Below are 18498 nucleotides of genomic sequence, written 5' to 3' on the forward strand. Positions count from 1 at the left end.
AAAATGAGAAGTTGGGTGACTCATCTAATTTTGCTGCATGGAAAGTCAGGTTGGAGATCATAGTTGATAACAATGATGTTTTGGATTACATTCAAGGAAAAGTACTTGAACCTCCAGAGAATGCTTCTGTTGCTATCAAGAATAAGCACAAGAAATGTGAGTTAAAAGCAAAGAAAATTACCGTTGATGGTTTATAGGATAATTTACTTGCATATGTTGGAAATTTGAGGAAGTCTAAGGACATGTATGATAAGATAGCTGGCATGTATGAAGTCAACAATTTGAATGAAATCATCTCCTTGAAAAACCAACTCAAAGATATAAAGATGAACAGAGGGGAGTCTATGCAATTCTACATTATGAGGATATCTCGTCTTAGAGATCAATTGCAAATCATTGGGGAATCTGTTCCTGACAGGGAATTGGTTATTGTGACTCTTAGAGCTTTCCCTCCTATTTGGGAAACCTTCATTACTACTATAAGCAACAACAACACCCTCCCGTCATTTGATCAGACTGTTGGAAAGCTCACTCAAGAAGAATCAAGGATGATATGAAGAGGAAGGATTCAAAAGCATGAAGAGGGAGAGCTCGTTGTATTCATAACTCATGACAAGAAGAGGAAGAAAGGAAAAGGAGGTCCATTAAATTCAAGAAAGCCTCCTCGAAATCCAAATAGAAGGAAGGAATCATTGCACATTGAATGTTTCAATTGTCATAAGAGAGGCTACTATGCTAGAAAATTCCTTGAGAAGAACAAGGGTCCACGCTACAACACTAGAAGCAACAACAACAGGTTTGATGATCGAAAAAGAAGAGATGACCGGAGGAATGATCGCAATGGAAGAGATGTAAGAAGAAGAAGAGATGCTCCAAGTGACCATGAAGAAGTCAAGATTCTCCTGGTATGAAAGTAATGTTGCAAATCAATATGAATATGTTCTTATTTATGCCCTTACTAGTTCTTCTCCTTCAGATTCATGGGATAGTTGGTTTGTTGATAATGGGGTTACTCATCATTTCTTTGGGTATAAGGAAGTTCTCTCTAATTTCGTAGAAAGGGAGTCAAATTTGAAAATTATTCTATCCACTCATCTAGTTAAATGTTTTGGGTCCGTCAAATGTCATTTGGATTCCGAGGAATCTGTTTTGCTCCATGATGTAATGTATGTGCGGGGTTTGAAGAAGAATTTGGTGTCAATATCTGCTTTAGAAGACAAAGGGATGAGGGTTGCCTTCATCAAGGGAAAGCTTATTACTTGGCTTGTTGGATCACTTATGAGAGATGCATTCACATTGGGATCGAGATTTGAAGGACTCTACAAGGTTACTGGAAGACCTCTTTTAGCATTGGTCCATAATACTAATCATTTAAGTGAGCTATGGCATCGAAGATTGACCCATCTACATTATGATGCTCTTCCAAAATTCGAGCAAATTGGTCTCAAGGATTCCCAAGGTTCAAGCCCAACATGATGGAGTATGTCCAGGTTGTGCCAGCGGAAAGAAGACAAGGGAACCATTCCCCTCTAATGAGAACAAGACAAATGACATCCTCCATCTCATTCATTCCGACTTATTTGGTCTGTTGCCCGTACAATCTATTGGTGGCCATCCCTATTACATCACTTTCATTTATGACTTCTCAAGAAAGATGTGGATATATTATTTGAAGCACAAGGATGGAGCCTTCGAAATGTTCATGGAGTTTAAAGCCTTGATAAAAAATTAAACAGGGAAGAAAATCAAGATATTCAGGTTTGATAATGGTGGAGAGTACAGTTCGAATCAGTTCATTGATTTTTGCAAGAAGGAAGGGATCAAGAAGGAGACGATTGTGCCCTATACTCTCGAACAAAATGGAGTAGCTGAAAGAAAGAACATATCTATTGTGGAAGTTGGTCGTGCCATGCTCCATGATCAAAAATTGCCAAAGTTCCTTTGGGGAGAAGCAACAAATACTGATTTATATGTTCAAAACAGGGTGCCTCTTCAAGCATTGGACAACAAGACCCCCAAAGGAGTGTTCACAGGTGTCAAGCTCAATGTTGGCCATCTCCGTATGTTTGGCTGCCCCGTATACTTTCATGTGCCAAAGGACAAAAGAAACAAACTGGAAGCCATAGGAAGAAAAGGTACGTTTGTTGGATATTGTGAAAATTATAAAGCTTTTAGAATATATATTCCTGGTCAAAGGAAAGTTGAGATTAGCAGGGTTGTAATATTTGACGAAGATGCTACCCTTGGGAAAGAAAGGGACCTTCCACCGCCTCCAACTCCTGAGAAGAAGAATGATGACATGGATATTTTAGATGGACCTTTCGTGCCTGAATCCGAGACTGACATTGTCGATGATCCCATGGAACCTTTGAATCCCTTAGATCCTCCTCCATGTAATCCTCTTGCCAGGAAGATGCCACTTTGGCTCCGTGACACATTACAGGATGACGAGAGTCGGGTTCCCGTTCAAAGATCATTTAGAGAAAGGAAGAAACCATGCAGATACCAACGATATGTTTTAGCCGATGTTGCACGAAGTGTGGACGTTTTTTGGAAGTGGGGACGCAAAAGTGTCATTTCCTAAAAATCTAGGAAGCGAAGCATCTCGGAAGCGTCTACTATATATAATTTTTTAATATTTTTTTTGCATTTATATTAAAAAAACATCCAAAATACCAAATTAGGTGTAGAAGATATGGAAGCATGCATATTTGAACATAAGTCAAGTTAGATATGGCATCCATTGTACATTAATGATTAATTATTCAACCATCAACCATTTAGATGCATCAACCATCTAGAATCTAGATTCTTCTCCTCTTGTCTAGCCTTTGCCTCTACCTCGATTGTCTAGGGATATTAGTCAACATTGCCCAATTTTGATCAAACTACCTAATCCAAGCCTTCAAATATGGTAGAAAAAGCTTAACATGCTTGATTGATGATTTTGACTTGATTGAAAGGTAATTTTTTGCTAAGGGCATGACAGAGGAGTTCAACAATTAACACCACCAAAACTAGGGTACATATAGGGCTTGATGCTCTTGATTAAATGCTAATCACATACCCTCATACATGATATAATCTAATGAAATGCCACAATCCCATTGATCTCGAATTCCTGAAAATTGTTAAGTCTGCTAAATTTTGAATAGGATATGAAATTCTGTTTTCTCTATATGAAGTCCGATGAGGCTGGAACCACTCTCAAACATCCTGAGTCATAATGTATGTCACTTTTACTTTAAGAATTTAACATTACCATGAGCGAGCATCAAGGGAGCACCTTGGGAGTGTCCATGAAGTCCCAGCCCAACTTAAGTCAAAGAAAAAATAAAAAAAATATTTAGAACCATATGAAACCCTGTGGAACCGCCCGTCTCTCTTCGGATCCGCTTGGGATCCGTGCTTGATCCGCCGTGGATTTGGGGAGGATCCATCATCGGATCCGTAGTTTGAAAATCTGAGCATTTCGTGGTAGATTGCGTGTTGTATGTGACCATATTATGCTTTTATCCATTTTTTTAGCTGCATCAACCTGTGGAGCATCGTTTCAGGCCCGACCCAAGGTGTGGACAAGGGCAAGTGGAGGCTAATACCTTGTAGACCCAATGGACAAATGTGGACCTAGATAGGGAAACTGTGAAAAGGGCTTGTAATGAGCAATGGGAAGTGAGATATATGGCGTCGATGCAACCAAAGTCAAGGTTTCCCATGTAGTGCCACTCCTAAAGCTAAAAGCTAATAAAGGAGATTCCATGGGACAAGATTTCGGATTAACCCCCTAGTTAAGGTAAGGGAACAAGAGTACAGTCAAAGGCCTTCCTTCTTCCAAGTCACCCAATAAGTGTGCCCAAGAAAAATAAGCATAAACACCCAATTACGTAATGAAAAATCATACTTTTGGGATCAGATAGATCATCTTCAAACATATGATCATGACAGATGAGCGAGGGTACACAATGGTTGGTTTAGGTGGTGGAAAATAGTAGTACATCGAAGCTATCAGGTGGTTGGCATGAGGTTGTTGGCCGCCGAATGGAGACAAATCTAAGAGAAAATTTCTCCTATGGGGTCACCCACTGGTGGTGGGTAACAGTTCAATTTTGAAGATTTTCATTCATAATTTAGCATTGTGAAGACTAAATTAGCTGTTGTCCTAACAACAATAAAATCAGCTAAGAAAAACTCAAGTTACCTTGGCTTTTCCTTAGTTGCATAGTGTATAAATTTTTAACTTTCATTCTAGCATTTCACTTGGTATCATTCGGGTTTTATCCACTAACATTTGTGGGTTTTCCAAGGCATTTTTGGGCATATTTTACACTTTTTTGCTTGTTGGTTTTTAGCAGGTCAGTGAAATTCCAAGAGGAGTTACTGCCCGATTTTGGTCAAATTGGAGCATTCAAGCACCTAGAATGGACCTCATACAATTCTCTTTGTAAAACAAGGATTTCTAGCATCATCGTAACCTTAAAAATTAATATTCTTCCTTTATATATAAGGGATACTATCACCTAACAAAGCCTTGTAATGTTGAGGGAGCTAAGAGATTCTCCTAGGCATCCCATTCCCACTTACATAACAGTGGGGCCTCTTGTGTTTTGTGTCTCATTTTCATGGTGTACTTGTATTGGACTTGTTGACCACTGGAGTGGCACTTGATGATTATATGAAAGACTCCATGCCCAAGGATGATCCAGAAGACACTTGTACCATCAGATATCATCAGTTAACAAAGTTTTTTAAACTCTACTTCTATTTTCTCATCATTTTTCTTGTACCCAGATTCCACACCCTGCGGGGAATTGTAATAAGTGATTTTAGTAATGATGAGTTTTGAGTCTATAACAAACTAGGATGTTGGGACTCGATCAAGAAACGAATACACCTTGGAGTGTTTTTTTATCTAGTTAATTATCCATTCTTTTTCAGAGGCAGATAATTTTCTGGGTTTTTTCACTCACTTTTTACCCCAAAGCCGAGGTGACGGTTTGAAGGTTGAGCCCCTAACTCATCTTAGTGTCTGGAGTCGATGTATATTACCATACTAGATCACACAAAAATTTCGTGGAATTTGGTTAAGTCTAGCCTCTAGGTAGTCATTTTTTAATTTTTTAGATTTTCTGCATTGCGGAAATTGCTAATAAAATTGTACTTGTAATGTAATAAGTGATGTCTAGAGAACTTGTATGGGGTATGAGTAATGAAATTTGCACCTCTCAGCCCCAACTTTCTACTATGACACACTTTGATGGGTTAAAAGTGTGTTTTGAACCCTCAAAACCCACTTTTCCTAAGTTTAGTGGGAAATCTGGCAATTAATTAAGCCATAAATTAAATAAATGAAGAAAAATAAATTTCCATACATGCTAAAAGTTGTGGAAATGAGGTGGAAAATTATGGGGGAGTTAAAGTGAAGTCCCAAGGTGATGTGGACTCCTAAAATCAAGGAAAGGACATGTGCTCAAATAAAATCGAATTTCTGGCATTAAATAAGAAAGTTGCTTACTTGGAAATTCGAATTTGTGAAGTTAATGCACATTTGGGAGGATTTGAGAGAATATTTGGTGGAGATTTTTGTGGGAAATTGTCCCCATATGGGTTAACACCCATATACACTTGTCATTCCATCATAAAATTCGAATTTGGCACATAAGGGAAGAAGAAAATGATGTCCACTTGCTAGAATTTGATTTTTACACTTGGCATTGGAGCTGCATTCAACAAATTCAAATTTCTCTTTGGGATTGTCACCTCATGCCACTTGTTTAATCACTTCTCCATTGGGATTGGCTCCAATGCCATTTGTCATTGTCTTCTTCATTGGGATTTGCTCCCAACTTTCTATATAATAGAGCCATGGGCTCTCATATTGTATCTTTAGAACAAGCTATTGGGCTTACAGAGACTCTCCTGGATTTTGTATTCATTTTCATATAATAAAAAGACTTTGGGGTACTATTGTGTTTGTGTTCTCCTTCCATTGTTTGAGGTGATGTTATTTCAAATGTTGTGCTTTACATTCTTCATGTATGTTGGATTATGCTAGTTATCATTTTGCCACTTGTTTTGATTAACATATGCAAACTATTTTTTATTGCTTGAGGTGATGTTATTTCAATTGTTGTTCTTTACATTCTTCATGTATGTTGGATTATGCTAGTTATGATTTTGCTACTTGTTTGGATTAACATATGCAAGCTATTTTTTATGGTTTTTGGGTTAAAGAAATACTCTAGAAGATTTTTGGTGAAATCTCTAGCCTTCTCCTCCATTGTATAATCTAATCCCTTTATGATTGCTGATATCTTTTTCCAAGTGTGTAGAGATCTTTAGATATTGGTCGAAGGATTTACTTGGGCATGGGGTAACTCTCCAATAGACGAACTAACTCCCAAGATCAAGAATAGAAGGACCCAATCGGTTTGCCTCAAGGATCTCATCAAACAATTTTGAAAGAGGGAGCTTCCTTTCCTCTAGCTTGCTAAGATCACGTAAATTTAAATTCAATATTTTTTTTGATCGATATCTTGTGCTTTCAAGGATTTTATTTTCTACCTAGAGCATGGTTTTAGCTAGATAAGTATGGAGTTCTACTCGCATGTCTTGATCTAGTTCTTCTACACTAAATGTAGATTATCATTTTGACTCTTTCATGTCATCTTTCCACTCATTTTGGATCTGTTTTGCAGCCCCTTCTGAGCAGATTTGAGACAAAATTCTAGGAGGTTGTGAGTATTTGAGGCATCATTTCTCGAAAGGTTGAGTTCTACTTTGAGGGCAACATACTTCTCTCACTAGGCTGTGGGCTCTAGGAGGCTTAGCCTCTCTCCTTAGTGCTGAATACAACTCTCTTTCTGGCTGATTTGATTGCTGCAAATTTGTTTCTTGTATTTTCAGATTTTGTCAAAGACTCTCCTGTAGTTGTTACTTGAAGAGATTTAGCCCTTGGAAGTGGCATGTTGTAAAAGACTCCTTTGATTTCCTTGGGAAGTCTTCTCAAAAGGATTTTCTTTTCTCTCTTTGTAACCAATCTCTAATAAGAAGATGATTTTTTCTTGCGAGGGAGCTCGGGATTCTTCCCGTGGTATCCTTTCTCCCCATTTAGAGGGAGGATCATTGCTTGTGGGTGGACTAATCTCTTAATTTAGTTACTCCAATTTTCTTTGTTAAGTTCATTCATGCATGATTAGTTTCTTAACATAACACTCACATCCATTCTCATTTTAGCATACATTTGAGATTGGCTTATGTTTGCCATTTTCATTTCTTGAATACTTGTATTGGGCAATGTACTACAACACATGCAATTTTTCTTTTGATGCAAGCAAATATTTTATATTTACTGAGCAAGATTAAACTAGTTTAATTTATCCATCTACTTTGGTTTCACAAGTCTCTTGAGCACATTGCTTTATCATTGTCAATTTATATTATGTGGCATTATCATTATTGTTGGGTCTTTCTTGTGTCACTCCATTGAAGCAATTTGGCATTGATTTCATTTACTTGCAAAGCAACATATTTGGAACTTGTGGAGCTACATTGAGCTAATTGTCTCACTTTCCCTTTCCATTGAAAGATATTGGTATTGTTTATTTGAGCATTGTCTTTACTTTCTTGGAAGCAATAACACTCACTCATTCATTTCATCTAGGCATTTTAGTATAAGAAGGCTTCCAATCCAGGCACCAAGTCTCACTAAAATTAACCTCCAAGCATAAGCTTGGTTGATAGAAAGCATAGGGAAAAAAACTTTTTTGGAAAATTCTTCCATTTGGTACGAAGTAAGGTAAAATCTTTGTGACCCTGCAGTTATGAAGGTGGCTTGTCCTCTTGTGGGAACGAAGGCACACGTAGATTCATAAGACTCAGGGGACGAGTATCGTTAATGACACTTCCGTGCCCTCGCCCCCTTTTTCTTACAGTCACTCCAATTTTTACCCTTTGGGAGGAGCTCAAGAGGAAGACTTCTCATTTATATTAGACATTTTAGATTGAAAATAACCAAGACTAATTGCATTCAAATTTAGTATAGGTGCATCTCATGCTAATACATCTTATGATTTCACTTGCAATTGTCCATTTTGCTTGTCGTTATTGAATATTTTATGTTGGCAAGCATTGTTTCATTTTCCTTTTGCAAATAGAACACTAATTGATTTTCCTTTTGCAAGATATCTCTATATGCTTTAAAAGTGTTTTATGTTTTGTATCGATTATCGTGCTAACATCTTTCTCTCCATTTCATAATTACTTTGCTTTCATTTTTGAAGCATTCTACATTTGTTTTGAGCAAATATATCTTTCATTCCCGTTGAGCAATTTATCTTAAGGCATTGGTTTTATGTTTTTAATACGTTAATGATTTTATTGCTTAGATCATATTTTGCTCATAATTCTTAAAAGTAATCCACTTTCACTTTAACATTTCTCCGAGAACCTGACATTTCATTTATCTTAGTTTTCCATATTAGTGACCACCCCCCATAGCTAACCTAGGAGATAACTTAAACAGAGAGAGAGGGGATTTAGTGTGATAGCCCCTTCTCTTAGTTCCCTGCGACCAACCACACCTTGTGGGGTTGAACCTTTTCTCACTGACTTGTAAGTAGGTGTAGGCGGCAGGGTCAATAGGACTTAAAATGAACTTTGCACCTCAAGACATTAGAGTTGATTTCAATTTATGTTTTAGATTAGATTTCTTTTTTTCAAGAGTAACGAACCCCTTCAAGCTCTATTATGCCCTCTGCCATTGTAAGCCTAGCTTGATCCTTTCGCGTGATCAAAGAGGGCTTGTTGGTTGATTTAGTTTAACTAGGGAAGACCTCTTACTCTTTATTGTGAGTTCGGGGGAAAAATAAAGGTTGACTTGTGAAATTAGGATAGGAACTAGTTTCTCCTATTGTTAGATATCGTTGCAACTAGTTGACTTGTGAAATCAGGGGAGTACTCGTTGAAGCAAAACTTCCTCCCGTTGGATCTCCTTGCAAATTTCTGTACCTCATTCAAAGAATAAAGATCAAAGAAGAAACACGTATTAGATTAGTTTCATTTTCTTGCAATCACACGGATCACATACCCACATTTCCATTGTGCACTCACTTAACCAATAAAACTAGATCCAAGTGAAATCAAATTTAATAAAATTTACCAAAGAAAATCTCCACAACATTTCTACAACATACAACACTTGGGCTATCATTTCATTTGCTAGATTTATTTTAAGCGGAAGTACTTACTTTGGCATTTCATTTTCAAGCATAAGCATTTACTTTTGGCACTGGTGTATATTGCTATTTATTTATGTCCTTTGATTATTTGCTCATCTTGTTACGTCGTAAGGTGTTCCCTTTGAAATGAATGCCCTCAGCGGCCACTCTGTATTGATGTTCAGAGTCGGATGTAGTGTTAGACGATTAGAAAAATATTGACCATTGGATCTACGTTAGTTAAACGAATGTTTGTGTCAGTTATCAACCAACTGATTAGCTTGAACGAATGCTTGGGTCACTTATGCTTGTGTCAGTTATCAACCAACTGATAAGCTTGTTTGTTTAAGCGTTATCAACCAACTTTGTGCCTTTTCAACTTTTTCAGGAAGAGGCTCAACCATGCTTGGAATCGGCCGATTGAGCTCTCGCAAGACTTGTTCTCTGGCGCCAGTTTTTTAAGGCCGAGCAGGGATCATTGGAGGTGTAGATAGCGAACCAAACCTTTGCACTCTCCCATCGTTTCTGACCATTCTGTGGGTCGCTTAGTCGATGTTTGTTCTGTCGGCGGAAGAGAGTGGAGACAAAGACCTCTCTGGGTCCAAATCGTCCATCCACTCTAGAGTCTGCAGAGTGCCCCCTATGATCGTGATTTCGTGTCGCCCGTATTGGGTTTTGCCGGCGTTAGTAATGTTGGCAACATAACCCACCCAGACTCGCAGCTCCAGGCTTGGTGGGAGAGTGATTTCAGAAGAAAAAGCTCTAATTCTCTGGTCAAGCCATAGGGGCTGGAACTTGAAACCTCCAATTCCAAGCGCTGTTGCCTGGAGGCTACCCTGGATGACCTGAAGGCCGTTGTTGGGTTCAATGCATGGAATTTCAAAGCTCTTTGTTTGCTAGGGACGTGTTATGAGAAGAAAGGGATGTTTTTCGATGCCCGGAAAGCATTCCAGGAAGCGTTGGTTAGGGACGTGTTATGAGAAGAAAGGGATGCTCTTTGATGCCCGGAAAGCATTCCAGGAAGCGTTAACCATCGCATTTTTTTTTCTCTACATTCTCGTATGAAATGACTACTCATTAAAAAATTCAATTATTTGCAAGAACGAAACTAAATCTAATTTTATTTAACTGGTAAAGGTTTTCCATTAACCTTATTTTGAGCTCGTGGTTTTGGAGGTGTCGTTAGTTAAATACCCTTTTCAATGTAATTTGGGAATTGAATTTGGAATTTATTTAACTTGTAAAGGTTTTCCAGTAACCTTATTTTGAGCTGGTGGTTTTGGAGGTATCGTTGGTTAAATACCCTTTCCAATGTAATTTGGGAATTGAATTTGGATTAATGTTCTGATCTATGAGCTGGTGGTTTTGGAGGTGTCGTTAGTTAAATACCCTTTTCAATGTAATTTGGGAATTGAATTTGGATTAATGTTCTGATCTATGTAAATGTTTGTTATTATATTAAAAATTGTACATATAAATAATAACAGAAATTGAGCTTTTTTATATAAGTAGCTATGCATCAACTAATGGTACATGTTGATATCACTCTAAATGCAGTTGCAATTGGCCTTCAGGTTCCCCGCGTCAAAAGAAATAGTTGCTCAACTTAAGGAAATTACACAATATGGACCGTTTACAAATAGCACAACGATCTTTTATCCCATCGCTATGCAAGACTGTCCACTGGCTCGGCGGAAGCTCCTTTTCCAACACCAACAACAGTTCTGGTGGGCCACGTATAGATTAATTAGAAAAAAATTTATGTGGATTGGTGAGATCAAATAGATGATATTTTATTTTTTATATATCAAAAGGTTAAATTAAACTTTAATAGTTAATTATTCTTTTCTTTATTATTTTATTTCAAATACATATATTCCTCATAATTATTGATGTTTAAAACAATAATAATTTTAAAGTAAGATTAAAAAATAGGAGAAAAGTTAATAATTCAAAAGTAAGATTAAAAAAATAAGAAAACAGTTAAAATTAGAGTGAGAAGGAATCATCACTTAAAAAAAAATAGAATTAAATAAAATTTAAAATAAAATAAAATGAAATTTATTTTATTGTAAGAAGATATAATTTCATTTTAAGACTATCAACATTAATTAACTATTTAATTTATTTAATTATACTAATTTATACTTTGTTTTAATTAACTATTTAATTTATTTAATTATACTAATATATACTTTGCTTTGCTTCATAATATATGGGAAAAAATATTTTCTTATGTAAATAGTCTTCCTTCTTGCACGGAATACTCCTTTTATTTCCCTTTATTTCTTTTTCTGCTTTTACTATGGTGTGAAAGGCCCCAGCTTCGTACTTTGGCATTTGAGGTTTCAGTGGGCAAGTATCACTTCAAAGAGTTGCGGCATATTATAATGGAAACGAATTTATTGTTTGAGGTTTCACTGGGAAAGTATCACTTCAAAGAGTTGTGGTATATTATAATGGAAACAAATTTATTAGAACTGAACAGAGGAATTCAATAAGACCATCATGTTGGATGTTGGAAATGGTGTGCATAACGTTGGATAGCACTTGCATCTTCTTACTCATTGACACAACTCGTTTCCCTCCAAATTGGTACATACGTTTTGCCCTTCAATATGTTAGCTCTGTAATATTGTTGGTTGGTTTGCAGTGTAATGCATGGCATGAATACGAGTATGATGAAACAGAGAATAATATGATGCTCAACGATCATATGATGGCCCTTTGAGTGTTTTGGTCGTTACATTATTCTCCCGAAACTTTCTTTAATATTATTGTTTCTTTTAAATGTGCTTTGATAGTTGGGTATGTGAGACTGCAACTTTTCCCATCGTTACCATAGTAAATCCTATGATTCTATAAACAAGAATTTATCCTTCATTGAATGAACATAGTGCTTACCCATATCCACAAGAAGAAAGCAAGCTGGAAAGCATTCTGCAGAACATAAGTTAACCATTAAGCAATTGGTATTCCCATAAATACTCAGTGAATAGGATTTAGAAATACAATTTGTTAATTGAAATTTAGAATGCAAATCATTTTGATACCTGGAAAAGAGTGAAATGGATCAAGAAAATGATAAGTTGAGGGCGATTGAACCAAAACAGTTTATTTGTTGGCTGCACAGTTGGGGTTCCTTTAACTACAACATGCCTCCCTTGAATTTCTAAGGCCAACTCTGTTATTATAACTTGTAGCTTTGTTCCAACCAACAAAATTATCTGTATATTTTGGAGATAAAATGACATAAAACCCAAAGAATTCAATCAAAAAAATTGTCATGATTATTATCTCCCATTATCAATAATTCAGTGTCATATAAGTCCAAGATTTTTGTGCACTTACAACTAATGGAACTAAAGAGAGCCAAAAGAATGAATACCACCCTGCTCACAGAAATAAATCCAACCAAAAAGAGGATGCTAAAGAGGATGTTAGCTTAAACATATGCAGAAACTCCTTTGAAGAATATGCAAAAACTCCTTTTAAGAATATGCAGATTGAAGTCATTGGAAGCAGAGATAGAGTGTTGAAGACTTACCATACACATTGAGAAGCAAAAAGATTACAGAAAAAGCCCACAATGGAGGACTATAGATAACCCTTTTTAACCCTTCTTAGTTCCTCTTTTCTTGTTGCCCTTATTCATCTTACTAATGAGGACAACATTCAGCTCATACTCAATACCTGCAATAGTATTCAGTATTGTCTCCTTCTAGTTGAAGTCATTCCATAGCCTGCTAAAAATGGGAAGTTTTTTTTGGCCAGATGTCATAGCCAAAAAGTTTCCAAAAACAACAAGACCTATTTAATGCAATGGGCATTGGGTACTAGATATTTACCCTTCACCTACTAATTTTCATCTTCAATGATTCTTTATATGTTACAATGCTTCTCAAATTTATGCCTTACGGCGTTTCCTTTGCAACATCTGGTGCAAATGCTAGTATATTGATGGTGAATGTGATTATTTGTTTATCTATCTTTCATATTGTATGTTGATGGTGAATGTACTCTTGTGTAATATATTTAACTCCTAGAATAATTTCTTGTTAACTATAGCTTAATTAGCCTTTAGTTGTTTTAGGAACTACCCCCTTGGCTTCACTAGGAGTTAGCCTAGACGGAGGAGTTGAGATTTGAGCGACAACAACTCAACTCGAGACTTGCTCCCAAGGCCACACTTAGTGGATTAAAGCTTTCTTCCACGTTAACCCAAGGTGTGGATTAGGCGGCAACAGGATAAGACGTCATTCAGTTTGGAAGAAGTTGCTGTGCTATATCAGATTTGCTTATCCAGCTTTCGGCAGGGAATGGGATCTTCAGAAAAGATGTAGTTAGCCTTCAAATCAAGGCCAATGTGGATAAACTAGCCGTCCTTGCTTTTGTAGGTAGCAGGTTTGTGCATGGCTGGTGTATGTAATAATCTTAATGTACATGTATCCTGATTTTTATTCTAATATATGTTGCATTTTAAAAAATGAAAAAAAAATCTTAATATATGGTTCCAATTTTTCAAGAATCAGGTGGAACTTAGTGGCTTATGTTTTTCAGTTACAGTTCATAATTTAGTCATGTAATAAAGGCTTTGTATTTGTCTTGTGGCTTATGTTTTTCAGTCACTGTTCATAATTCGGTCATGTAATCAAAGTTTTCCGTTTCTCTTGTGCAATGGCATTGCCATACAAATCACTAACTGTGCATATGATAGGAATTGGGTAAGTTTTGGAATATATGCAAATGATACCTTAATATCTTATGGCATAAACAATAAGATTTCTGGAATATATGGTTTCAAATATTACAAAATCAGTTGGAACTTTGTGGCTTGTGTTTATCAGTTACAGTTCATGGGAGACTGACAATTCTGTAAAACATGCTTTATATTTCTCAGTCATTTTTCTTGTAATTATTTTATAGAGATTTTCATTTTGGTTACTTACCACATCTTATTTTATTTTATAGGTTCACTGCACAGAAGAGCTTGATCGAATTTTGGGAATTGATGGATTAGAAGTTATTGGAATCAATAATCGAGATCTCGGTCAGTTTTTTCTTCCTGCAAAGATTGAGTTTCTGGTGGTTTGTCTTTTAATATTGTCTTACATATGTCAGTATTTGTCCTTTACTAATTTTTTTCTTATAAATATATTTTTGAGTTTTACGAAATTTATGAAAAACTGTGATAACCAATATGGCTCACCAGTAAAGTATCCAAAACACTTGGAATATATATATATATATATATATATATATATATATATATATAGATATGATTTACAAATGAAGATTCAATATATATACCTAGGTGGAATGCCCTTGCATAAACAGTCATGTCCTTTGAGGAATGTTTTTTCATAATTATTAATTATACTTGTGAATTATTATTATTCTTATTTTGATCTTTATGTTCATAACAATGCCTTCCCCTTAGAAATGCTTTGTCCTCAAATCATATTAATGAAAAGACTTGATACTTTTTTCTTTGCCTTGCAATGTCTTCATATCTTTCCCAAGTCTTGGAGCTATCATCTTTGATGAGACAAGATTATATGAACCTCTTAGTGTTGAGCAAAATTGTCAAATTGAATATTGATTTAACCATCTTCATTCGATTTTTTGCAAAGTGTTGCATTTCCATGATGAATTATTATCATGAGACTTAATTGTGCAGACATCAATAATTTTTGGAATATAATTCAATTATTTCCGTCTTAAATGATATTGATACGCGGTTTGGTTAAGATATCTGCGCTTATGATGTGGATGTTGATAAAGAATTCATGTAATATGATTTTCCTTTAATATACTTGTAGCATTTTCTTGTTTTACATTAGGTATATGATTGTTTTAATGCACCACATCGATTTTTTGATCGTTGAATCTTCACTTAGAATTTCCACTGTGTGTATTGCAACATCCGAGCATGTCTTGTTTTTAGTTGGATTGAGATCTTTCTGAATTGTAATATTAACTGGATCAATATTTGTTTTCTTTTCTTTAATTTGGAATTTTTTGTATCTGAAGACTTCGATGCTTTTTCCTATTAGGATATTTAAAGACTTAGGAGTTAGTTAAGTTCAACTTGGTCTAATTTGTGTATTAGGTAAAAGTGTTTTTCTTTAGCATGCATTAGTTGCATTGTAATCTGACTGTCAAGATATGTTTTAGACATAGAGTGATCCGGTGGCTCATAATTTCCTCAATACTAATGGCTATTGATGCATGGCTTAACACTAGATTGGTCCATGATCTCTATTTAAAGGGCATGTAGGGTCATGGCTGATGATCAATTATGAGAACTCTGTTATGTAAAATATTTTCTTTTGCATTAATAAAATTGCCTTAAGTAGCTGTGTTGGCTAGGGCCATGGACTATTTCCTTGTCATAGGGATTTAACCATGTAAAATTATTAGCATTGTGATTTTGATATGGTTGTGTGAGTGGTAAACGAAGGTGTTTGTCTTGTATGGAATACCTTGTCTACTCGAACACGGTATTAGAGCCAAGAAAATAATGCAAATATCTTAAGTTTGTCCTTTCAAACTTTTCCTGAAGGCTTTACTTCACATGTGTTAAAATTTTAGGGTTACTACCAGTGAGGATAAGGTCATCAACATAAAGAACAAGGACTATGATATGCCTTCCTACTTTTTTGGTGTAGATAGTGGGGTTAGAATGACATCTAGAGAATTTGGTGTCAGGAAGAAAGCTATCCATTTTTGCATATGAAGCTTGAGGAGCTTGTTTAAGAGCATAAAGAGATTTCTTGAGGCAGAAAACAAGGAAGGAATTTCTCTTTCCCAATCTAAGTATGAATGTGGCCTTCTTCACCGTTTTCACAGGAAGGTTGTAAAATAACCTCTTCTCCCTTTCAATTTGGAGTCAAACTTCCAGCTACCTGCACTACACTTGAAGTTGATGCCACTTTGTACCATTAGTTAGTTGGTAGCCTCTTATATTTGACTCACACCTGTCGTAATATTTCCTTTTTTGGTGGTCTTGTTGACCTATATATGCAATCCCAACATGGAAGCCATTGGAAAGCAGCAAAAATGACACTTAGATATTTTCGGGGTACAATTTAGTTTGGAATACATTACAGTTTAGGGGGGACTCCTTTGTTGATTGGTTTCACTAATTTAGATTGGGCTAGCGACCTTGATGATGAAAAGTCTACCATAGGTTATGTTTTCAGTTTTGGTTCCGAACCTGTCACTTGGGCTTGTAAAAAGTAGTATCCTATTGCTCTTTCTTCAACAGAAGAAGGGTACCAAGGAACTGTTAATGCAAGTCAAGAAGTCTTGTGGCTTCCACAGATCCTTTCACAGTTTGGATTCCAACACAACATCCGACCATCATATGGTGTGACAATTAGAGTGCCATCAAGTTCGTCAAAATCCAGTTCAACATCAATGCAACAAACACAATGCGCTACAAATGCAATTTATCAAAAAAATTCATCTATGATTGAATTATTGAAGTGCACTTTTGCCCTACAGATGATCAAGTTGCAGACACTTTCACAAATTCTCTTATAGAAGCAAAGTTTTCTAAACTCTGATGTATGTTAGCAGTTCAGTAAGCTGTCTTTAAGGGGGGATAGGTTCTAATGCTTCCTTTGTTCTCTTATCGTGTCACTTTTGTAAATCTTTCAATACTATCCCAAGTTGTTCTTAAGGGGGGATGTTAGAATATTTGGACACTCAAGAGTTAGTTAAATTCAACTTGGTCTAATGTGTCTATTCGGTAAAAGTGTGCTTCTTGAGTATGTATTAGTTGCATTATAATCCAACAGTCATGATATGTTTTAGACATAGATTGATCTAACGATTCATATTCTCTTGGATACTAACGACTATTAATCTGTCAGTTAACACTTGATTGTTCCACGATCTCTATTTAAAGGGTGTGGAGGGTGATGGTTGATGATTGATTGTGAGAACTCTCTTATGTAAAATATTTTCTTTTGCATTAATATAATTGCCTCAAGTAGCCGCGTTGGTTGGGGTGTTGGATTATTTCCCTCTCAGAGGAATTTTAACAATGTAAAAATACTTGCGTCGTGATTTTGATCTGGTTGTGTGAGTGGTTATTGAAGGTGTTCGTCCTGTATGGAATACCTTGTTTACCGAAACATCTCCTGGATAAGTTGTTTTAATTTGTCTTCCAATGACTTTTTGTCACTCTTAATATTCCTAATCAGAGCAAGTAGATTTTGATTATGAATCTTGAGATGTGACAGTTGCTCAACTTCTGATTCATTAGTTTTATCTTTTAATGTTCTGATTTCTTCATCTTTTGATTATAGCATCTTTTGGAATTCTTTCTCAATATTTTCCTTTCTTACTCAACCTTTGATAACTCTGTTTTGTAGCTTTGGACTTCCGGACTTGTGCAAGTAATTTTTTTATAATGCTTTTTTAAGCAATAAATTTCCTCGTTTTTATCTATGATAAATTCATTAAATTCTTTTTGCATATTTGATTTTGATTTTTCTAAATAGTCACCTATGATATATCTTTCAGGTCTTTCGATGAAGGTACTACCAAATCTGACTTCATTGTTTTTCCAGAGGAAATCGTAATTTCCATTAAGATTGTGAAAATTACATTGCGTGTATGCACTGTGTGGATTCTGATATCCATTGTGAGCCGATTGTGAAGAGCCATGTAAAACATAGAAAGTGAAGAGCACAAACGGCACCTCTTAGAACATGTATACTTGCTGGCGCAGGATATCCGTATATCTGCTCCAAAACATAGCATAAAGTTTTCAAAAATGCTGATCCAAGATATTTACATGAAAGATACAATAGATACTATCAAAGAATTTATACTGCAGACAAGTCCATTGATGTGCATAAACAGTGAATCAAAAAAGCATGGAAATTTGTAATTTCTGCTGCTAATTTGGTGGGGGTCGTCACAAAGGCCCTGGGAGGGAGCTGAAAGGACTCGGTTCCTATCTTCTCAGAATTTGCCAAGATCCCAAGTCCGTGTGTGCTCCAGCCTTGGATAGAGCATCTGCCTCTGTGTTGCGATCCCTGTAGATGTGGCAAGCAGAGATATTGCCAAAAACATTTTTCAGAATATAAATTTCATCAAGTAGTGGTTGTAATGCGTGCACATGACATCTCTGAATATTGTTGAACCAACTGATAATGAGCATAGAATTACTGAAAATATGCAATCTTTGACATCCCTGTTTTGTAGCAAAAGGGAGGAGTTTGAGGCTGTAAAGCTCAGCATAATTGTTTGTTCCTTGACTGAGGCC

General features: G+C 36.0%; 1 protein-coding gene across 1 annotated transcript in view; it reads left to right on the forward strand.

Moving 5' to 3' along the window:
• Positions 1–18498, forward strand: part of LOC149233034 (uncharacterized) — a 277002-nt gene that overhangs the window by 154054 nt on the left and 104450 nt on the right. The window contains exon 7 of the mRNA XM_089379652.1: positions 14187–14265. Within this exon, the coding sequence (XP_089235778.1) occupies positions 14187–14265 (79 nt within the window). The remainder of the gene's footprint in view (positions 1–14186; positions 14266–18498) is intronic.

Source organism: Pinus tabuliformis, chromosome J (genome assembly GCF_031772625.1).
Source record: "Pinus tabuliformis cultivar Carrire ecotype Pingquan chromosome J, CPIR1, whole genome shotgun sequence".
Classification (NCBI taxonomy): domain Eukaryota; kingdom Viridiplantae; phylum Streptophyta; class Pinopsida; order Pinales; family Pinaceae; genus Pinus; species Pinus tabuliformis.